This window comes from Ictalurus furcatus, chromosome 1, assembly GCF_023375685.1.
Source record: "Ictalurus furcatus strain D&B chromosome 1, Billie_1.0, whole genome shotgun sequence".
NCBI classification, from domain to species: domain Eukaryota; kingdom Metazoa; phylum Chordata; class Actinopteri; order Siluriformes; family Ictaluridae; genus Ictalurus; species Ictalurus furcatus.
This window is the reverse complement of record NC_071255.1, coordinates 5,743,881-5,768,651: the sequence shown is the minus strand read 5'-3', so window position 1 is coordinate 5,768,651 and position 24,771 is coordinate 5,743,881. Positions and strand designations below refer to the sequence as shown.

The 24,771-nt window shown below is 37.5% G+C and overlaps 1 protein-coding gene across 4 annotated transcripts in view; it reads left to right on the top strand.

Annotated features, from left to right (window-relative positions):
* rmc1 (regulator of MON1-CCZ1) overlaps positions 1 to 24,771 on the top strand; it is a 69,615-nt gene that overhangs the window by 28,052 nt on the left and 16,792 nt on the right. For all 4 annotated transcript variants that reach the window (XM_053621727.1, XM_053621734.1, XM_053621742.1 and 1 more), the window contains exons 9-14: positions 1,303 to 1,408; positions 15,581 to 15,689; positions 15,876 to 15,920; positions 20,178 to 20,231; positions 20,387 to 20,515; positions 24,533 to 24,639. In XM_053621727.1, the coding sequence (XP_053477702.1) occupies positions 1,303 to 1,408; positions 15,581 to 15,689; positions 15,876 to 15,920; positions 20,178 to 20,231; positions 20,387 to 20,515; positions 24,533 to 24,639 (550 nt within the window). The remainder of the gene's footprint in view (positions 1 to 1,302; positions 1,409 to 15,580; positions 15,690 to 15,875; positions 15,921 to 20,177; positions 20,232 to 20,386; positions 20,516 to 24,532; positions 24,640 to 24,771) is intronic.

The window sequence follows — 24,771 nt, the reverse complement described above, 5'->3', positions numbered from 1 at the left end:
ATTAACATTACTAGTGAGCTAGATATCTAACTTTGCTACATGCCTTATAACTATTCACGTTCACTCCAAAAAGTTTTTCTTTATAGCAGCTTTATACAATTTATACCAGTCTCTGTTCAGCCTCAACTAATTTGCATGATATTGCACTTCCACTATGCACATCATTGCCTATTATTTTATTTGCATATGTCAAATATTGGATTGAGATTTTATGGTTTGGTGTTTCTTTGCTGAAGTTTACAGTAGATATCTTATGAGCAGCATAATTGATCTATTAGTTAAAGTTTTATTTCCCCTATTATGCTTTTTCAGATATTACCTTTCATGTAGTGTGTTATATAGCTGTTTGTGAATGTAAAAAGTCTGCAAAGTTTCAAAAATCAAAGTGTATGACAAATGGAGTTATTGACTCCCGAAAGAAAGAACCGATTGTGAACGGCCTGAAACGAGTCGTCAGTAATTCCAGACTTACTTCCAGCACAAATCTACATAGGTTTGTAACAAAAAACCCAACCTCTGGTCTCCATTGGCTGCTTGCAAACAGCGTGTACTTTGACCTGCCCTCAAACACTACAGTTGTAGTTGCGTACTGAAAGTGTTAGGTTCCTGTTGTCACCATGTCTGGAAGACATTGTTTTCTGCACTCCAAAAGCAATAACGTTTCATCTTCAATATACGTCAAACTACATACAGACTTACAGCCGAGAAACGTCCTGTTCTCGTCATGCTTGCGATGGTGGTTTGGGTTGATCTTCCGATCACTATTGGACTATGGCTCAAATTGATAAGGTAAAACCGATGACATTATTACTGAGCTGAAATTCAGATATTGTAGTGGGCGTTTCCTTTCCGATACATGCTGTAAGCGGTAGAACAATCACAACAGACTGGGTCATCTGACCAATCAGAGCAAAGTAGACTGTCTGAAAGGGGGACTTTAGAGCGAACGGATCCTTGAACAAATCGTTTGTGACACTGAGAATAAGAGGTGATGCTGGAATGTAAATTATGAGAAAATAAGTGTTTTTTGACCTTGGATGCATGTAAACTTATTGTATGAGACCCCTAAAACAAATTAGGCACTTTTAATACAGCAAATAGGGGCACTTTAAAAAGCCTGCATCTGAAGTTTTGTTCTGGAGTGGCTGGTACACATCAGGAAGGGGTGAAATAATGCTAGTTCTGTTTGTAACTGTGGTTCTGTAACAGATAACACTCAGAACTGTGTATATACAATATGTTACATTGTTAATGCCAAACACTAAACATTTGCCTGTTTAACCAAGCTTACTTGTTCAACAGAGAAGGATCCTGTAAAAAGGCACACGTGCTGAAACTGAACACCTCAGGCAAGTTTGCTTTGAACGTTGTGGATAATCTTGTGGTAGTGCACCATCAGAGCTCACGGGTAAGTTTTAATTTATCATAAAGCCATTACTCTTCCTTTAGTGACCCATGCAACAGGTATGCACATTTTTTTAAAGGGAACCCCAACTATGAAGATTTGTATGGCTTATTAGATTAAAGCTGACATCCGCTATATAAATCCGCTATACAAAAACATTCTAGATGTCAGTTTAAAAAAAAAAAAAAAAATCCTTGCACTCGTAGACTACCATTACTGTTTATGTCGCAGTGCATTCTGGGTAGTAGCGTCAAATGGTTGTGACGGTCTTTATTCCCCAGCGACCCTACAGAGGTATAAAAATGTCTTCACCCTTTTCAATTTGAACCCGAGCGTAACATAAGCGAAGAGACTAATATAGAAGACATTACTCAAAATGTACATCAAAATGAAGACGATCAGAAAGGTGAGGAGGCAAGAGTGGGGCATAATCTCTTATGTGTCTGTGCAGCAACTGCAAGTCTATGCCAACCGAGAGAGTTTGTTATTCAAAGTAACCATATGGATTAAACTATAATTTTATGATGAAACGTTTTCTAATATCAATAATTTGAGGTTATCAGCTATTATCTCGCTGTTGTATACTTTATCCTCTTAAAATTCCAATGGACTGCTAGTGCACCGTCGCCATGTTATGAGCAAATTTATGCTCTCTACGTAGCTGCTGTGTCTACGAAGGTACATGCACTCATATCTTTGGAAAGCTAAGATTCTTGTGATTCAATTGATATAAACTGTTTTGAGATACAATCACAACAGCAACTATAATCAACGTCTTTGTCAGACCACCAATATACAAACAAACATGAAACGGAGGCAACTCACCTCATATGAAGCCTCATAGTAATCCACTGATCAATAACATCCTGACAAAAATGGTCTTGATAGGGACCGTTCACATATTCCATCTTTTGGGTGCTCACGTTCGTTAGTTTAAATGTAGACACGCAGCAAGCGTGCTCATATAGTGTGTGATGTACTCGTTTTTCGAGATGAACAAATCCCAATTTTTCAGAATGCTGCAAGTGCACCGCAGATTATGTGACAAGAACCAACCAATCAGCTTCAACCTTTCCGTAAACAACATTGAAAGGTCAGTCGAGGAGGAACGGCTGATCATAGCTGTACCGGGATACCCAGAGCTCTATGATTTGTCAAGCGCCTATTATTCAGATGGTGCTCTTGGATTAGTTGGTGAAATTCTCCATGTTTTCTACCTGCTGAAAGCATGGGGTGCACCCAAACACAGTGTTTTTCCCCCCTTCTCCGTAAATAAATCTAGTAGCAGAGCTACTGCAAGGGATTTGCGGTGCTGTAAATCCATCTTGTGCTAAAACTTCCTTGTCATCATGGAGAACGCAGCTCATGGTTGCTTAGCAATGGCAGACACCATGGGAGCACAAGCTCCGAGCGCTTCAGAAAAAAGGTCCAAACCATCCAATTATGGTAAAGGTCCAAACAATCCAATTATGTAAAAATATTTAGTCCACCTTTCAAAAGAGACCAAAACCATGCATGTACACCAAATGGTTCAAGAACAGCTCTAATTTTACTTTGGGTATGTCTTGGCTAGGCACTTTAGGCTAATTTTACAGGAGTTTTGTTATGAGAATATTCAGAAAAAAAACGCACTAACAAGATGCTTACATGTTTGATTATATTTACAGATATCCGCTGTATTACAGCACACAAGAACTACAAAATTACAGCCAAAAGCAGCACAGTGTGCCATAGGCTATCGCCAATCCCTATGCCACACTGTGCTGCTTTTGCCTTTAATTTTCTACAGAGTAATTCTTATCGTGGGGAGAATTCCTACTGGTATATCACAAACGATAAGATGTCTCATAGCCTAGTTGATGACGTATTTCTGTGTGCGGCGGTGTGTGACCCATTCGCAGCTCATGTGCAGAGCGAAAACAAATATGGCAGAAGGCAGATGTGAAGCTGAGGGGTTTATCACTAAACGAGGAGCTACCTCTACAATCTGGTTTGGTTACAGAAAATCAGTTTTACTTTTAGATCAGTGGTTCTTAACACTGGGGGTGCGGAAAGATCGGAAGGGGGGTGCAAATTGGTTTCCAGAAAAAAACAACACAGACTGCATCATTTGGGTAGTTTAGCCTGCCAGTTATCTAGATGTCAGTGCAGACCAGTGTTGCCAACTTAGTGACTTTTTGGATCCCTTTAGCAGTCGTCGTCCCCAAAAAAAAGAAAAAAAAAAAAAAACCTAGCGACTTTTTGGACAAACCTTAGCAACTTTCCATATGTTGTCAATACTGTCCTGCAAGCACGAAGACTTGCTTTCCCGCTGCACTCACACCTCTCTCTGCGTCTGCTCGCACAGTTGATCGCACGGCAACTGACATAGATATGAATGTAAAAATAAACAAGCGCAGGTGTCCCACTGATTGATTTAACAATATCATGGATATCGAGATGTGCCCTTCGTCCTAGTATATATATGCAAATGTTTTCAGAATGCAAGACAAATAACATGCAACATGTTTTACATGTACAATAGTACATGTTATTACAGCCTAGTTCTCATGTTCAAAGTAGTTATAGTGTTCAGAAATATTTTTGATAATTCATGTTCCATACCTGTCTGTTGTAGTTTTATAAAAGTCATAAAAGTTATTTTAAAAAATCATAAAAGTTATGTAATGTAATTTAAAAATGTAAAAAAACACAAAAGCAAAAAAAAATCCATCTAGCTATCTATCAATCAATTAATCAAAAAGAGATTATAGATTAAGTTATATATAGATAGATTTTATATTGAATAGATAATCATTATACCTGGTCTCCTCTAATAGGGGGTTGTGCCACATGATAGGGGAGGCTTGGGGGGGCGGGGCTTTAATTACAAAAGGTTGAGAACCTCTGTTTTAGATCAATGGTTGTGTTTCTGAGTCTCTCAAGACTGCATGCAGCTGTCACTTGTAGCCAAAAACAGTGGTGCATGGTACTATATTTATATCGTCACTGATATTGTTATTGTAATAAATAACAGAAAATATTGTTGTTGATATAGTTTTAAGTCCATATCACCCATCCCTAGTGTGGCATTCTTTTCTTGCTGTAGGGGCTAGTAGCTAATTCTTTTGAGTGATCAAATGCAACCATTTTACGTCATCGACTCTGAGTGCACTGCGCATGTCACGTAATGGTGGCCTCCGTAGGTTAAAATATGTATTAAATACAAGGATTTTTAAAGTAATTAAAATATTTCATGTGTCTCTAACAATGTATTTTAGTAGGAGAGGGCAGTTATTGCGTGTTAAGCCTTCATAGTCGGGGGTTCCCTTTAAATGTGCTTTCCATGTCAATTCATCCAAATTCCAAAACGTTGTTTGCATCAATGATTTCAAATGTATTCTAGGCTTGATATTTGAAACTGAAAATGACCAAATACTGCTGATCAGATATAGATACTTCGCAAAATAGTCATTGTGAAAAAATAAGTACACCCGATGTAAATTGTTGGCTTTGTTTGACCTATTTGGACAAGCAAACAGTTGATCCTCTTTAAAACAGTGCCTATTAATAAAGTTGATACACTCTATCAAATGACACATAAAATTAACATTTTCATATTTTCACAAATTAAATGAACAAAAATCATGGAAAACGTAAGTACACCACTACATTTATCACACCTTTAAATACATAAAATTAGAATCAAGTGTTCAAGATTGGGTGCCAGTGATTAAAACCTGCTTAGGGAGTGCAAGTGGAATCTGTCTTATTATCCTTTCTCATATCGAACCTGTGTCTGGAACTAGCTTGCTCCCTATCTCCTATGTAGTGCACTATATAGGGTGTCGGCTATTTTGTAGCGGTGTCCAAATTCTGAGTGAACATCTTCATTCCTTACGTTTGTTCACTCATTTATACCCACGATACATCCGATGTACACTCACCAATGCACTATTTCCCATACTCCAACGTAGGGATGCACGACTATGGCCAAAATGATAATCCTGATTATTTTGATCAATATTGAGATCTCGATTATTTATCACGATTATTAATTGATTTTAGTGACAACATATTTTTATTGCACTTTCACATTTATTAAGTTTTCTCATGCCACAATATAACACACAAGTAGGCATGAGAAAACTTGAGCTGGTCAATTATGACAGAATTTAGGAACATGGTGTGAGCCATGATAAATTAATATACCTTCTGATAAACTAAATTGAATATTTTCAGTTAATTTACAGACTGTATGCAAAAAACAACCGTTAACCTGTTCCACGTTGTAAACAAATACAATAAACCTCAATGTTCAGTGTTTGAAGTCTGCTTCTCTTAAATATATTTAAAGCTACACTATTAGACATTTTCCGCTCTCATGGTTCTGGGCTGGAGTCAGTTCTTGAACCGCTCTGTGTTTATTGTGTATATATCTGAATAATCTCATATACGGGTAATCACATAGGATGTGATTGGGTGAGTTAATTTACCCGTCAGATGCAAAGCGCTTTAGTTTAATGGTGTTCATTACTGATGCTCCGATCAGGATTTTTTACAGCCGATACCGATCCAGATACCAATCTTTTTTTGTTTAAACTTTAATCAGGAGGTCTATCATAAACAGTTAAATATAAGCTCTCTGCTCATGGTCACTGTTAATTGAGTTAAAATAATAGCAATGAGATACTGTTGGTTAATTGATAAATAAACAACCATAAAATATTTATTTTTAAATATCTTAAAAACAATAGAGTCCTAATTAAAAGTAGACTAACACAAGCATGATCCATGTTAGGAAAAAGGCTAATAGCTTTCTAAGGAAATAGCTTACTAAGCTTAATGTCAAATTGATATTAAATGCATCCCATAGTAATTAAACATTATTTCATTTCTCATTTTATTTATGTTTAATGGAGTTTTTATAATATCAATTTTTTTAATATTAAATGATTTATTTATAACTAAGCACATTTTCTGTCTTTACATTTTAGTCATTTTATTTTTGTTTGTTTATCAGTTTTAGATCGTTTCCCCTAGTACAGTGTCCATGTCTGCTGATAATATTGTGTTTTGGGGGGGATTAAATCGAAACCTTAAGTTGACTTTTCTAGTGATATCTGGCAACCGTGAATTTAAATGAAGTGAATTAGAGTTAGTGAAGGAGAGTGGCAGTGTACTGTATGTTTACAGACTGAACAGTTGCTACTCTTGATTATGATTGGTGAGGAATTAAACCCACCTTGTAGCGTTAGCATTATTATTAATTTACTCTGCGCAAAGCCGCTGTGTCTACATAAGCAGGTGCAAGTTCAGGTCATTTTGCGGGATCAATAAAAGATGGAGGTTGTGAGATCAGGAAGTTGAGAGAAGCAGATGATGTTCAGTTTTACTCTTCATCATAATGGCTTCTTTGAAGTATTTCCACATTTGTTCGGTTGACTGAGGTGATGAAAAGCACTGTAAATGTAGATGCATTTTGGACTTCCTGTAGTTTTTATTCCAATTGTATTATACAACTCCGAACAGGTCACTCATACTGGTGCGAATAAATATTTATTCACAGTCGCACAAAATACTTTTCAGTCACAAATGCGAGTGAAATGGTCGCACTGTAGAGTTTATCTGCAAAGTTTTTTCCCGTTCGGCATGATGACGTTTAATGTCCCCGACAACCAATGTAATGAAATTTAGCATCATGTTAATGTCATTATTTCTCCTCACGCAAAGCGCTGGAGCTCGAAGCGAAGCTGGCAGCTAGAGGGCTAAAATGCTAACTCCATTTTGGCATTACAAAATGATGTCATCCCTGCGCCGCTCTATGGTGATTGGCTGTAAGTGTAAGAAGCGCTTGATTTGATCTGCAGCGGAGTTTTCTATTAGCGGAGGATGAACTTTAAACAATAAACGTTAATACCACAGTCGATCATGTTCATTTAATCGTGGGCAGTCAAAATCGTAATCGCGATCGATATTCGATTAATTGTGCAGCCCTACTCCAACGCAAGATGGCGATAGAACGCAAAAGAAAAATAAGCATGGCGGATGGCAACATCGGAGGTGGCGACTTTTACAAATGTAAGTGAAACTTTTTATTAATTAAAATACATCTGTATCAAGATATTTTGAAGCGAAATGATGCAGATTATTGATTGATTGGCACAGTATTTATTTTCAGCCACTTACTAGTTTGCGATGTAACTTTTAAATTACCAACTGTTTACATCAAATGATAATTTGGTGGATCGGTCACGTATATTGGTTAACACATGTATGTAGAGTATAGTTGTTTTTGTTCTCTTTATCAACTAATACAAAAAACGTGACAAACAGTAAGAAAATCAACTTTACTGTTTTTTACGATACAATCCATAATGTCTGCGACAGTGCTCTCTGAAGCATGGTATTTACATCAGCGTCCAAATTCATTTTTATTCACTTCTTCCCCATATAATGGACTCAAATGTCATTTGCTCTATAGGGAATAGTGAACGAGTAAGCGATTTCAGACACAGCTCGTGTCTGGTGTTCCCTTTGCTATTGAGGTATGTGGCACTACAGAAGCCCGTTTCCACCACAGCTGAGTAAAAATATGATTCTGTAAGTCATCATAATAAGAAATTTTCTTATTATGACTTAACATCTCAAAATAATGAAAAACTTTCTCATAATAATGACTTAATCCTCGTATGTGCAGTGTGCGCAGGCAGGCAAGTGAGGCGAGCATGTGCATTGCAAATGCAGAATGGTTGAACTGTTTTGAAAGTAACTATGTCTGTATAACAAAAGCTGAATACTTTTGAAAGTAATTGTAATTTAAACCGTAGCATATTAATGCTTTGAGCAAACGTTTGCATCATTTAAAGATGCGGTAGCATGAGCACAAGCTCCAGACTGTGATTCACTTAGTTGTCGTTCGCATTTTGGTCGATGAACGGTCGATTACCACGTCGGCCATTTCTCTTTGATTATGTGCTTTCTGTCACATATGGTAAACATTGAACACCAAACACTCAAGTGAAAAGTGAGACAAAATGGTGCTATCTGTTTGAACCGTGCAGCACGAGCTAATTATGTGCATGATTTAGGTGTGTTTAATCTTGGATCCCACTTTCCCACTTTGGTCGATTGCTAAGTTTTTCATTATTATGACTTACAGAATCATGTTTTTTACTCAACTGTGGTGGAAATGGGCTTTCATATTGGTACAATATCATCATGCCAAGATCTAAAGAGGCCTTCAGAAGGCCTTCAGAAAAAGGTTGTGGGCGCCTATGAATCTGGCAAGGGATTTAAAAAGATTTGAAATGCATCATTCCACAGTAAGTAAAATAATCTACAAATGTCGCAGATTTCAAACGACAATATGTCCAGGACTGGCCATCCCAGCAAATTTAGCCAAAGTGCAGACCATCTAATGCAAAAAAGTCTCCAAGAACCTAGGGCTGCACAATTAATTGGATATCGATCGCGATTACAATTTTGACTGCCCACGATTAAATGAACATGATCGACTGTGATATTGACGTTTAAAGTTCGTCCTCCACTCATAGAAAACGCCGCTGTTTTCTCCACTCAAATCAAGTGTTTCCTACACTTACTGCCAATCACATAGAGCATCGCAGGGCTGATGTCATTTTGTAGTGCCAAAACCCCTGAAATGGGGGTTAGCATTTTAGCGCTCAAGCTGCCAGTTTCTCTGCGAGCTCCAGCGCTTGCGCGAGGGGAAATCATGACACTAGCTAGCACGATGCTAAATGGCACTACAGAGGTTGTCGGGGACATTAAACATCATCACGCTGAACAGGATAAAACTTTACAGATAAATTCAGGGCTCTACAGTGCGACCATTTCACTCGCATTTGCGACTGAAGTACTTTGTGTGACTGTGACTAAATATTTATTCACACCGGTGCTAGTGACCTGTTCGGAGTTGTATAATACAATCGGAATAAAAACTACAGGAAGTCCAAAATGCATCTACACCGCACAACAGTTACTTTCACACTGCTTTTCATCTCCTCAGTCAACCAAACACGTGTGGAAATACTGCAGAGAAGCCATTATGATGACGAGTAACACTGCACATCATCTGCTTCTCTCAACTTCCCGATCTCGCAACCGCCATCTTTTACTGATCATGCACTATGTTCCTAAATTCTGTCATAATTGACAAGCTCAAGTTTTCTCATGCCTACTCGTGTGTTATATTTTGGCACATTAACGCTACCATCTCTTAAAAAACAAAACAAAAAAAAAACACTAAACTTCAACTGTGCTCCTAAATTTTTGTAATCTCCTAATAGAAATTGTCTTGCGTTTGTCCTCCTGTAAACACTGTTATTGCCTTTACTGCATTCACCTGAATTGTTTTCATTTAGTTGCATATTGTTATATTTGATACATATTTTCATTTGGTTGATGGCATTTTTACTTATCCTATATTTTGGGTACAATTTTATTTTTATTTTGCTTCTACGAGATGATGCACTTTAAGCATCAGTCTAATTTGATGCATAGATTTGTACATTAGCAGGAATGTAGCACAACATGGAGGTGAAAGCACCGGTCTGTTTATTTAAATGTGAAAGTACAATAAAAATGTTGTCCCTAAAATCAGTGAATAATCGTGATGAATAATCGAGATCTCAATATTGATCAAAAATAATTGGGATTATCATTTTGGCCATAATCATGCAGCCCTACAAGAACCCCAAAATTTCATCACAGGATCTGCTAGTAAGTCTTGCAACTGTTGGTGTCGAAGTGCATGCTTCTGCAATCAAAGAAATTGCACAAATTTAACCTGCATGGAAAGGCGTGCCAGGAAAAGCCTGTGCAAGACTTCAATTTGCCAATGAGCATATGCAGTGGGGGAAATAAGTATTGGACGTGTCAACATTTTTTTCAGTAAATATATTTCCAAGGAGGCTATTCACATGAAATTTTCACCAGACATCAATTTTAACTCAAGAATGGTCTGCACTTATATAGCGATTTTATCCAAAGTGCTTTACACTGTGTTTCATTCACCCATTCACACACACACACCAATGATGGCAGAGCTGCCATGCAAGGCGCTAACTTGCCATTGGGAGCAACTTGGGGTTCAATGTCTTGCCCAAGGACACTTCGGTATGTGGAGTCATGTGGGCTGGGAATCGAACCGCCAACCCTATGATTAGTGGACATCCCGCACTACCACCTGATCCACAGCCACCCAAGAAATCTGAAAATATGAAGAATTCACAACATTAAAGTCCATAAATTATGTATAATAAAGAGGAATGACACAGGAAAAAAGTATTGAACATGCTAACTAAAATTTATTTAATACTTGGTGGAGAAGCCTTTGTTTGTAATGACCGCTTCAAGACACTTCCTATATGAAGAAATTAGCTGGTCGCAAGAATTCAGGTGTGATTTGGGCCATTCTTCTAAACATGTCTTTAATTCTGTTCAATTGGATTCAAGTCAGGTGATTGACTGGGCCATTCTAACGCCTTGATTTTTTTCTCTGAAACCAATTGAGAGTTTCCTTTGCTGTATGCGTTGGATCGTTGTCCTGCTGGAAGGTCCACCCATGTCTCATCTTCATTCTGGTGGATGGCAGCAGATTCTTCTCAAGAATCCTCCGGTAAAGGGCTCCATTCGTTGTTCCTTCAATTATATTAAGTCTGCCAGTACCATGCGATGAAAAACAGCCCCACACCATGATGCTTCCACCTCCAAACTTCACTGTTGGTATCGTGTTTCACGACAAATTTCAATTTTGCTCTCATCCAACCACACTACACTCTCCAAGTATTTCATAGGCTTGTCCAAATGAGTTGTAGCAAACTTTAAACCAGCTTTGACATGCCTTTTCTTTAGTAATGGAACCTTTCGGGGTGAGCATGCATAGAGGCCATGGCAGTGGAGTGCATTGCCTATTGTTTTCTCTGTGATCATGGTACCTGCTGCCTCCAAGTTTTTCTGGAGCTCTTTCTGAGTGGTCCTTGACTCTTGGGCTGCTCTTCTGACTATTCTTCTGACTCCCTGGTCAGAAATCTTGCGAGGAGCTCCTGGGCGTGGTCTGTTAATGATGGAGTGATGTTGCTTCCACTTGCAGATAATGGCCCCAATAGTGCGTGCTTACTGGAAGATTTAGAAGTTTTGAAATATGTCTGTATCGGATTCCATCGATATGTTTTGCAACAATAAGGTTATGAAGGGCTTGGGAGAGCTCTTTGCCTTAACCCATCATGAAATGTTTCTTGTGTGAAATCATGGTAATGAAAAAGCCTTTTTATAGACCTTTAATTTACTAACACAGCTGATGTTAACTTGCACAGATAGGGGGTATAATTACTTACAGATTTCAGCTGGTTCCTTGACTTACCTTGCCTTGGAGAACTGCTTTTTCTTAACGTGTTCAATACTTTTTTCCTGTGTCATTCCATTTTATTACACATAACTTTATATTTATGGACTTTAATGTTGTGAATTCTTTATATTTCCAGATTTTGTGAGTTAATACTGATGTCTGGTGAAAATTTCATGTGAATAGCCACATTTGGAATATATTTACTGAAAAAAAATTTTGACGCGTCCAATACTTATTTCTCCTACTGTAAGCAAAGACCAGGCTTTTTGGAATAATGTGCTCTGGACAGACGAATCAAAGATAGAGTTGTTTGGCCACAGTAACAGCAGGCAAACAAAAGATAGCTTTTCAGAAGAACGCCTCATACCAAATGAAGCATGGTGGTGGAAATGTCATGGTTTGGGGTTGCTTCACTGCTTCATGGACTGGACAACTTGCATTCATTGATTCAACTATGAATTCTGCAGCATATCAAAGAATGCTTGAAGATAATGTGAGGCCATATGTCAGAAAATTGAACCCGAAAGTGGACCTTTCAACGTGATAATGATCCTAAGCACACTAGCAAATCCACCAAGGAATGGCTCAAAAAGAAGAAATCGAGGTTTAGGGAATGGCCTTGTCAAAGCCAGGATTTGAATCCCTTTGAAATGTTGTGGGGGTATTTGAAATGGGCAGTACATGCAAGAAAATCCACAATCATCTTGCAACTGAAAGAATATTGCATTAAAGAGTGGTAAAAATTTCCAGCAAGCACGGTGTACAATTATACAAAACGCCTTCAAGAAGTTATTTCTGCTAAAAGTTGCAGTACTAGTTTCTGAGGCCAAGGGTGTACTTACTTTTTCCACAGAAGAATTTCAATTTTATTGATATTTCTGTGTAATAGAGATTTGGAAAAGCTAATTTTCCTTGTGGTTTTGTTCAAGTATATCAACTTCATTAATGGGCACTGTTTCAAAGATGGTGAAATGTTTGCTTGTCCAAATATGTTATATATATAAAAAAAATTAAAAAAAGGCAAAAAGCTTTTTTTTTTTTCCTTTTCCATGTGACTGTATAGCCGGTTTTATAATTGAGGGGTTTCAGGTTTCTTGTACAAAGTAAAAGAACAATCCAGCATTAAAATCTTTTTAAATATTCTGTTGCACTGTATTGTAGTGCATATTCTCATCGTTTTTAACATAATTCATGATTATGTTAACATGACTATGCGTGTTGCTATCCTGTTTTCACGCATCATTGTAGTGAAGCTACAATGCCCAGCATACAGTACAGCTATATGTAATTCAAAATTTGGGAATACATTCTGTGATCACCTAATGCAGACCCCTAAGTGAGTCATGGCACTCTGACATGTTACTCTAACGTTCTAAAACAGGAAGAATCTGCCTCATTTCCAGAATCTAAAACAGCACTATAGAATAATGTTTTCTATAAGTTGCATTGTGCCGTTTGGGTTTCAGAACAGGAAACATGTTCATAAACATATTCGTTTTACATTTTCTTACTGGACACCTTGACATCAGTAATATTTTAGGTATGGCACTGTATTTTCCCCATTCTGATTTCTTCACTTTTTGTGTACATCTCGTACTAAATCGTTTTAGAACTTCAGTCGAAATACAGCATAAAACAAAGGCAGTTATTTATTTATTTATTTTTATTGAAACAAAAAAGTTATCCAACACCTATCACCAATGTAAAAAAAAAAAAACTAATTGCCCCTTTAAACTTAAAATCTGGTTGTGCCATCTTTAGCAGTAATAACTGCAACCAAACGCTTCTGATAACTGGAGATCAGTCTGTCAATTACTTCTAGGACTAGGCCTTACTCCTATGCTTTGGATCGTTGTCTTGCTGCACAATCCAGTTGTGCTTGGGCTTCAACTTACGGAGTGAAGACTGGACATTCTCCTTTAGGATTTTCTGGTAGAGAGCAGAATTAATATTTCCCTCAGTTATTGCAAGTTGCCCAGACCCTGCAGCAGCAAAGCATCCCCACACCATTACACTTTCACCACCATGCTTGACCCTAGGTATGATGTTCTTTTTTGTGGAATACTGTTGTTGGTTTATGCCAGATGGTAACAGGACCCCTGTCTTCCACAAAAGTTCCACTTTCCACTGAAATTATAGCCATTTTTTACACAGTCCCTCCAGTTTCACAAAAGTAATCGGAGATTTGACTGATAAGCAGTTTCATGGCCAGGTGTGGCCTATTTCCTCAATATTTCATGACAAAAGACTTGGAAGGCCACTGAAGACAACTGAAGTGGATGATCGCAGAATTCATTTCTTGTTAAAGAAAACCCCTTCACAACATCTAGCCAAGTCAAGAACACTCTGGAGGAGGTAGGTGCATCATTGCCAAAGTCTAAAATGAAGAGACCCCTTCATAAATGTAAATACAGACAGTTTACCTCAAGATGCAACCACTGGTAACACTCAAGAACAGAAAGTCCACATCAGACTACTAAAAAACCTCTACAAATGTAAAAATGTCTGACCAGTTCTGATGTAACTTGTGCAAGAATGATGTGAAGAGAAGAGTATGGAGAAGGAAAGGAAGGGCTCTTTATCCAAATCATACCACATCTGTCAAACATGTGGAAGCAGAGTTGTTGCATGGGCATGTATGGCTGCCAATGGTCCTGGGTCAGTGGTGTTTAATTATGATGTGACTGCTGATAGAAGTAGCAGGATGAATTCTGAAGTTTATAGAGCAATACTTTCTGCTCAGATTCGGTCAACTTCTGCAAAACTGATAGAATGACACTTCACAGTACAGATGGATTATGACACAAAACATATGGCAAAAGCAACCCAAGAGCTTCTTGAGGCAAATAAATTAAATGTTTAATGACCTCAGCCAATTGAGCACGCTTTTCACTTACTGAAGATAAAAACTGAAGGCAGAAACACCCACAAACAAGCAGCAACTGAAGCCAGCTGCAGTAAAGGCCTGGCCAAGCATCTCAAGAGAGGAAACTTAGCATTTGGTGATGTCCATAGATTCCAGATTTCAGTTCGCCATTGACTGTAAAAGATTTGCACCCAAGTATTACAAATATTCCTAATATTTATGATTGTTAGCTTGTCCAATTAATTTTGAGCCTGTGAAAATGTAGGGACTCTGCAAAGAATATTCCTAGATGATTTTTGTTCCTAGAAATACCTATCTAGGGATGGTTAATGCAATATTTTTGTTAAACCCATTGAATTAAAAGCTGAAAGTCTACACTTCAATCACATTGTGTACAGAGGCAAAATCATGAAAATTGTGTCACTGTTAACATTAGAGGGGGGCAGTGGTGGCTTGGCGGTTAAGGATCTGGGTTACTGATCGGAATGTCGGGGGTTCAAGCCCCAGCGCTGCCACTGTTGGGCCCTTGAGCAAGGCCCTTAACCCTCTCTGTTCCAGGGGCGCTGTATCATGGCTGACCCTGCGCTCTGACCCCAGCTTCCTGACAGGCTGGGGAATGCAAAGAAAAGAATTTCACTGTGCTCTACTGTATATGTGACCAATAAAGACTCATTATCATTAACAAGCAAATATGTCTGTTTATTGATGAATCTAAATGAAATATTTGTGTATGCATTATTACTAATTTAAAGGTCAGAACTTTGTTTGATTCTGATGCTGTGCACACACTAGTTGATTTGATATTACTCCCTTAACTGGAACTACCCCAAATTGACTAGTAAGAACTTCGGGGGCATTTACGTTGGCTTTTCCTTGTTGGAGGAAAGCAATTAGAAGTTAGAATACACCCCCCCCCCCTTTTCCATTTTTTATTTATTTATTTATTTACTTACTTTTTCAGACCTCTCTTATCTTTGATATCAAGCTAAAAGAGCCAGACTGTCCTGTGAATATTCATCAACCCGTACTTCCTGCACAGTCCATCCACCCTTACAAGATCTCTGTCACAGGTACTTTCAGAGGGCCAGAAATTATCATCTTGCTCTGATTTAATTTGTTTATATGAATTTTACAAAGAAATCCTCAGTTATTTCAAAATTTTGTATATCAAATTTTTGCAATATCAAAATAAACGTTTATTTAGCGGTCATATTCTTAATTAGTAGATAGTAGTAAATTTGATTATTGTTCTACAGGGCCAGTGGCTGCTACCGGTCAGGCTTCTGTGCCATGTGAGCTTTGTATCCTTTTAATAATTTTTTACTTGTGTCTACTTTCATTTTCTGGTAACGAAAGACATTTTTACAAAGAAATTCTGTAAATTACCCCCAGTGTAAAATCTCTTTTGGGAGCTTTTGTCATGATAATGTTGTATAGGTTTAATAATGTAATGTAATGTAAAACAGGGGTTCCCAAACTTTTCCAGGGCAAGGCCCTCCAAATTGCATTAACATTTGACAGAGGCCCCCCTTTTGCAAGATGTCTTTAAAACACATTAAAATACAGACTTCTGAATATACCCCCCTTTTTTAATTAATAATTACATCTTACATCTTTACATTACATTACATTACTAATTGATTGTGTGTGGGGGGGCCCATTCAGCCACAATTCAGCCATATTTAAGGTTGGGCACTGTTGTTGGGAAAGGAGGCATTCCATTTCACCCCAAAAGTGATCACTGGGTTTGAGGACAGGGATCTGTGCAGATCACTCGAGGTCTTCCAAACCAAACTTGGCACCCCATGTCTTTATGGACCTTGCTTTGTGCACAGGGGCGTTTCCATGTTGGAAACAGGTTTGGGCCCCTTAGATCCTAGTAAGGAAATTTTAGGTATAACATACAAAGACATTTGAGAGTATTATGAGCTTCAAATTTTGTGGCAACAGTTGGGTCATGTGTTCACATTTTTGGCCATATAGTATATATAAAGTAACGGGTTGTATTGCGGTAAGAAAGGTCAGGGTCTTTAAAAAAAAAAAAATGCCTCAAGTGACTACTTCTAAGCTGTGGTTAGTGGATCGCCATCTTAGTCAGCTGTGGAGAGTAACATGTCTCCTCTGATTCCCATGACAACAGAAAGCTGAGCAGAAAAACTGTGCCATCCAGCAGAATGCTGTGATTTAAAAATAATAATAATAAATAATAAAAAACAGAGAGCAATGTGCCAGCAATAGCAAAGAAAAATAAGGTTTTTTTTTTTTTTGTGAACAAAAACTATTATTGTTAAGACTTCTACATTTTTAAGTAAACTCTTCTGGTTAATTATATTAGTATGTGTTAAGTGACATGGTGGCTATATTTAGTAGTGAAGTTAGCTACAATGGATATAAAAAAAAAAGTTTACACATCCCTGTTAAAATATGAAGTAAAAGAATGAAAATATAAATCATGTCAGATCTTTTCTCACCTTTAATGTGCAATTGCAAAGTGTATAAATAAAGTGGAAAAAAAACCTTACAATAACCTAGTTGCATAAGTGAGCACACCACTAAACAAATACTTGTGAAGCATTTTTGAATTTATTACACCACTCAGTCTTTTTGGCTAAGAGTCAATCAGTGTGCCACATCTTGACTTTATAAGCAATATCTTCCCACTGTTTCTTGCAAAAACATTCTAGAGCCATCAAATTGTAAGGCATCTCCTGTGCACAGCCTTCTTCAGGTTACCCCACAGATTTGTAGCTGGATTCAGGTCTGAGCTCTGGCTAGGTCAATCGAAAACAGTGATGTTCTTTTGGTTAAGCTGTTCCTTTATTGATTTGGATGTATGCTTTGGGTCACTGTGATATTGAAAGGTGAAATTCCTTTTCCTCTTCAGCTTACTAGCAGATACCTGAAGGTTTTGCACTGAAATCAACTGGTATTTGTCGCCCCAGTTCTGGCTGAGTAAAAGCAGCCCTAAAACATGATTCGGCTACCATGATTCACCGTGGGTATGATGTTCTTTTGGTGATGGTTTTGTTTTTTGTTTTTTGCACCAAACATACCTTTTGGAATTATTATACATTTTGGAATTGGTCTCATCAGTGTGTAACACATTTTGCCACATGGTTTGTGGTGATTTAGTAGAGCTTGGATGTATTTTGTGAGAAAGGGCTTCCACCTAGCCACCCTACCCCATAGACCAGACATATACTAGAATACGAGAGATTGTTGTGATATGAAGAGTTTAATCAGTACTTGTCAGATATTCCTGCTGTTCCTTAAATGTTGCCGTAGGTCTCTTGGAAACCTCCTTGGTAGTTTTTGTCTTGTCCTTTTGTTCATTTTGGAAGCATGTCCTGTTCTTGGTAATGTCACTGTGGTGCTTTCGTTTTCTCCACTTGTTGATGATGGCCTTCAGGGTGTTCCATGGTACATCTAATGTTTTGGATTTTTTTTTTTTCCTCTACCCCTCTCCTGATCGATTCCTTTGGACAGGGAGACCCTGTCCAGGTTTTGTCAGCACTTTGCAGACCATGGCTTCAGCAGTCAGATAAAACCAACAAGATGCCAAGAAAATCCTGCAGTAACAACTGGTCTTTATTTGGTGTTAATCATAATAATTTCATTGATGACCGCTGTATCATAATTATTTTGAACATGCGATTGAATGTGATTGGTTCATTATGATCTTTCCACATCCTCAATTATAAAAAGGTGTGCACACTTATGCTACAAGGTTATTTTAACTTTTTTTTATTTTTCCTATATTTTTTGCATGTGCATTATACGTGTACTTTCAACACCACTATCTACACTATATGGCCAAATGTATGTGGAAACCATACATTGGTGGGCCTTCCCAAAACTTTTGCTACAAAGTTTGAGGAACATAATTGTTTAGAATGCTTTTATATGCTGTAGCATTAAGATTTCCCTTTACTGAAACTAAGCAGCCTAGCACATGTACCCCTCTAAGCACCTTTGGATAGGAATGGAATGGGCAAATCCTCACACCTATGCTCCAAAATCTATTGAGAAGCCTTCACAGAAGAGTGTAGGATATTATAACAGTAAAGGGGTACTAAATCTGGAATAGATATAAATAAATATGGGTGTGATTGGTCAGGTCCACATACTTTTGGCCATATGGCGTATATAGTGAGAGCAGATATTAGAAGGATTTTGGTTTGAGAGTTATTTCCTGGGGGAAGATGCTGTTCAGATGATTACTAATCCCAGTCTTTGGAAAATGCTGAAATGGCCAGTCCAGGTAAGAGGTATGAGAGCTAGTAGCCATTGGTTTTTCAAAAGAATGTAATTCCTGTTTGATCCTGTGTTGGCATTTGTTTAATGTACTTTTTTGTATGCATTCCAGTCACCAGGCTTAATAATAATAATAATAATAATAATAATAATAATAATAATGATAATAATAATGATAACAATAATTAAACAATAAAAATATTATAAACATAAAACAGCATAAATAAAACGCATAAAATACAGTTTAGGGAAACAGCCTAAAAAACAAGACACAAGAGAATTAATAGGTATGACAAGAACGTCTTAAAGGAAAACAGAATAGCATACCTAATAGGAAAAAAAAACTAAGCAAAATTTTTTTAAAGGCAAATAGAATAGGAATTGATAGAAGAAAGTGGAGGTGAGGATTAACAGAGGGCTGGCAGTATGGTAGTGTAGTGTGAATGGGTCAGACAGACAATGGTTACATACCTTACATAGAGCAGCCTTTGTTCTGGTAATAAGTATTTCTGTCTTTGCACTGTTTAGTTTTAAAAAGTTAGCTGACATCTGTTATTTAATATTGCAAAGGAAGATTATTAGGGAAGAGGGCATGAAGTAGAAGTATTGGCTAAAGTATTTTATTTACTGTTTTGAAGAGGCAGTTTGGTTTTTTGGGGGGGGCGGGGGGGGGGATTTTAGGGTGTTTGAAATGAGAAGATTGTAGTTGGACACCCATTCATTACATGAGCAGGAAGAATTGAGAAGAGCGGAGAGGTCAAGTGGTGAAAGACAGTGGGTTAACGGAGTTGCATTTGCGATAACATAGTTGTTTTGTTATATTTATGTATAGGATTTAGAATGCTGAACTTAATAAGCTTGTTATCCGAGATACCGAAAAGAGAGCCGCAGTGGTTCGATATGTCTAATCCAGTAGAGCAAACAGCAATGACAAAGTGTGAGTAGGGAAGTCAACATTGCATAAATTCAAAGCAATCAAAGACTGACACAAATTCAGATGTCAAAGTACAAGAAGCTGAGTCTAAATGAATGGTAATGTCTCCCACAAGGAGAAAATTAGAGCTAGGGGCTATTTAACATAGGCAGTGTACCTACTGGCATGTTTTTTGAGTTGTGAAAGGAAACCAGCATACCTCACTGACACAGGGAGAACATGTGAAACTCCACACAGAAAATAACTTGACCACAGTCTACCACAACCCCTGACCCACTGTGTGATTTCAACTCTATTCAGTGTAGTATAAAAGACAATTTAGTTTACTATGTAGTGTTTCCTGCCCTTGTTCTTTCTCCTTAACATTTAGACTCATCAACTTGGAGTGTCTTTCAACCAGATATCATAATCAGTGCAAGTGAGGGTAAGAACAGTTATGTCTGGCAGGTTTCAGTCCATATGTAATTAATTTATTTTTCCTTAATTTTATATTGTTAAATTAATAATAGACTGACATGTGTGATAAGAAAATTGTAGTTTTATATATTAAGCTTTGACATCTATGTATGCACCGGACAGGTTATCTTTGGTACCTTCATGTGAAGCTCCACCCAACAGTGAACCTCCTTCAAGACAAAGGAAAACTGATGGACTTTCTGCTGCACAGAAGTGATTGCAAAATGGTCATCCTGTCTGTATGCTCACAGAGTACGCAGCCCACCATGGCTTGTTAATGCATGTATTTTATTTAAATTGTACTTGATGGAATTTGCCTTTTCACAGTGACAGAATGGATTCTTATTACCCCAATCTTAATCTTGAAGTAAAATTACCCCAGTTGTAATCTTGACTTCTGGATCTAAATCAGATTATAGTTTCAGTTAAGAGCCTTCTCATCTCTGGACCAAAAGTAATTATCTACATCATTGTATGTATACTGAGTTGCAACTTTATCAGGTATACCCTTTTTTGTACGTATGCTCACTGGTCATTTTATCAGGTTCACCTTGCATACTTTGTGTACACTGTGTGACAATAGAAATCATGTTTACATTTATTAATTCAGCAAACTCTTTTATCCAAAGCAACCTACAAATGAGGAAATACAAGCAAAGCGATATATCAAGCAGAGAACAATATATGTAGTGCTACCATACAAGATTTTTTAATTGAGGTCTAGAAAAACAAAGTGTGCAGATTAGAGGTATAAGAGCCAGAGTTGGTTTTTTTAAAAAAATTTTTAATTATTTTTTTAAAATAAAGGATAATGTGGGGTTGGCATTTTTAGGGGTTAGTTACGTGCTCACGGAAGAGGTGGATCTTTAGCTCTTTTTTGAAGATAGTGACAGATTTTGCTGTCCAGATTGAGGTTGAAAGTTCATTCCACCACTGAGAGACAGTTGGTGTGAATGTTCTGGAAAGGGACTTTGAGCCAAGCTGAGTAGGCACTACTAAGCGTCGGTCGCTAATCGATCGCAGATTGCCTGAGGGAATGTAAACCTTCAGAAGAGTGTTGAGGTCGGGGGTGCTGTTCCAGACAATCTCTTGTATGTGAGCGTCAAGGCCTTGAATTTGATATGGGAAACTACAGGAAGCCAGTGGATGGAGATGAAGTGGGGTGTGACATGGGTTCTTTTGGGCTGGTTGAAGATGAAGTGTGCTGCTGCATACTGAATCATCTGGATTGGTTTGATGGAGCTGGCTGGAAGGCCCGAGAGTAGTGCATTGCAGTAGTCCAGTTTTGAAATGACAAGAGCCTGAACTAGTAGATACAACAATCTAGTCTATACAACAGTAGAAATCTTGTGAAAATATTGGCCCCCTATAACTTTATGAAGTACCCTTAGGGCTATTACACTGCCTCCCCTGCACAAAGTCTTTTATTCCCAAGGGAACAAACATAGTCCCTGAAATTATTCTTCTCTTCCTCTGAGTTGGAATGATGGGCATAAGGGTTAGGCTGGCTATTAGGGACCAGGGCTACAAGGTTCAGGTGTAGCTGCAATTGGACAACCACAGGAGAGTTATGAACTCTGGATGACAGTTCTGCCATTGAAGTTAAGTCCTATGGGATCAACTATGCTAGGAAAAGGTTACCCTCACTGGGTGGTTCTGTATGTGGGAGAAAAGAGTGAGTACTTGCTGGGGGAAGCAGGTGAAACTGATGTGGGACCTCCCTGATTCTCTGTTGTACTCTGCAAGCCTTCACTCATTTACAATCCGGCTGAGATCACCTGCTTTTTTATTCTTGGTACTATATACCCATATCAGTTTTCTAGGTGTGAAGGGTTTCTCTTTTGTGCACATACCATACACTATAGGGCCAAATGTATGTGGACACCTGACCAACACACCCATATGTGGGGCCTTCCCCAGACTGTTTCCACAAATTTGGAAGCACCCAGCCCAAACCTCTTCAGCATGACAATGCCCCTCTGCACAAAGCAAGGTTGATAAAGATATGATTTGCTGATGTTGGTGTGGAAGAACTTGAGTGACCTGCACAGGACCCTGACCTCAACCCCACTGAACATCTTTGGGATGAATTGGAGCAATGACTCCCATGCCTTCTTGTCCAAAATCAGAGCCCAACCTCTCTAATGCTCTTGTGGCTGAATTGGCACCCTAGCCATGTTCCAGAAAAGTGGATGCTGTTAGCAGCAAAATGCGAACAGCTCCAAATTAATGCCCATGATTTTTGAAAGTGATGTTTAACAAGTACAGCTGGTTTCCATGGTCAGATGTCCAGTGTCCACTTATCTTTGGCCATATAGTGTACTTCTGTTTATGCCTCCCCTCATCATTAAAGAGTTGTTGCTTTTAAGGCAGTCTGGAGCTGCTGTGGCTACTTTGGTCTAGGAGGCATGGTTGAAATGTCTGGAGGTCTGTCTAATGCCATATCTTGCCTCAGCATCAGTAAAACTGGTGGGCATGATGTGAAGTCAACACTGCAGAGTGAAATGCCATGAATAAACAGGGGAGATGACCCAGTCACGCTAAGTAAGTAAGTGAGGTTTGCCAATTGTTCAGCCAATGCCCTGTTAGATTTGTTCACAATCCATTGCTTTGTGGGTGTAATGGTCTCTTGTAAGTTTGATGTATGCCTAGCCAGTCATGGATTTGGTTTCATTGACTATGCTGAAGCATATGCCCCAAAATTCTCTTTTAGGAAAAATAAAGTATCATCTATCATATAAAATTTGTCTGTATGATTTATAATGTATCAGGTTAAGTAGTATGCACATGCTAGTTGATTGTATGGATATGATGAAGCCATACTGGTGCTTGGGTTGGATTCGTGTTGGAATAACAGTTTTCATTCTGGTACCTAGGACCTTGCTTATAATTTTTGTGTTTGTGTTGAGTAATAACGGATGATAACTAGAGGGTAGGGTGGGGTCTTTATTGGATTTTAGGTGTAGCAAGATAGTGGCAGTATTAATATTTGTGGGTATTCTTTTTTTATTTCAGCTATTACTCTATCAAACTGCTGTTCTGGTGCTTTATTACAGCATACAGTCACGTCCATAAATATACTGACATTGGCAAAGTTATTGCTATTTTAGCTGTCTACAGCAGTTGAAGTAATTTCCTCAGCTGAAATTAAATAATATACTGTGGGTATAGTAGAGAATCACCACTTTCAAATTGTTCACATTTTGTTGCTTTACAGCCAGAAGTGAAAACATGAAAAACAGCATTTTTCCAGCTTTATTTACTCCTTGCACCTCATCATTTTTTAGATTAGGGTTTGATCCTTTATTAAATCAAGTTATTCTATTTTTTAAATGATTTTTTTCTATTGCTTTTCTACTAAAGCAATAGAAAAAAATCATTAAAAAAATAGAATAACTTGATTTAATAAAGGATCAAACCCTAATCTAAAAAATCTAACCCTAATACATTCTTGTTCAATGTTTTTCATATAAAGATATTTTAGTTCTAGAGATTTCTGCAGGTATTTTGCTGTTACCATCGGTTTCTTTATTACCTACTCCAACATTGCACATTGTGCCTTTGGTTTGATTGACATTTGCAAGAAATACACTCATAGTAGTATCTCAACCAAAGCACAGACATACAGCAAGGAGAAGAGATTATATTAATACAGTTTATTCAATTACCTGTTTAATTTTATTATGTAGTTTAATTGGCTGTGGTATAAAATTAAAATTGTTGCCCTATTTGTATGTGGTGTGTTTACCTTTTAAAATGGCCAGTGTGTTTCAGTATAAGGTTGGAGTTCCTAATACGCTGGCACCTCACTAATATGTAAATAAGGAATTGTATTCTATAATATATATATATATATATATATATAACATATATATATATATATATATATATATATGTGTGTGTGTGTGTGTGTGTGTGTGTGTGTGTGTGTGTATGTATGTATGTGTGTGTGTGTGTGTGTGTATATATATATATATATATATATATATATATATATATATATATATATATATATATATATATATATATACACACACACACACACACACATACATACATACACACACACACACACACACACACACACACACACACACACACACACACACATATATATATATATATATATATATATATATATATAATGTGTGTGTATATATATATGTATATGTGTGTGTGTGTGTAGTTTATGCATTGAATAAAATATTTTACTGACAGTGCTTGATTATATAATTTAAACATTGTTTTCTCTTTTTCTACTGATTTAAGTGCTTGTAGGTGGAGAGAAAGGAAACTTGCCTGTAGTGGCCACTGTATTTGATAAGCTAAACCAAGTGTATAAGGAATACCTGGAGGCAGAGCAGGCATACACTTTGGTACTGCCTCTTTTACACATTCCCAAGTACCAAGAATTTAATAAAAGAGCTATAAAATATTTTTAAAATAGGTTATTTGAATATTTATGTTGATTCTAAGCAACACTGATAATCGTGAGATGATTGTCCTAG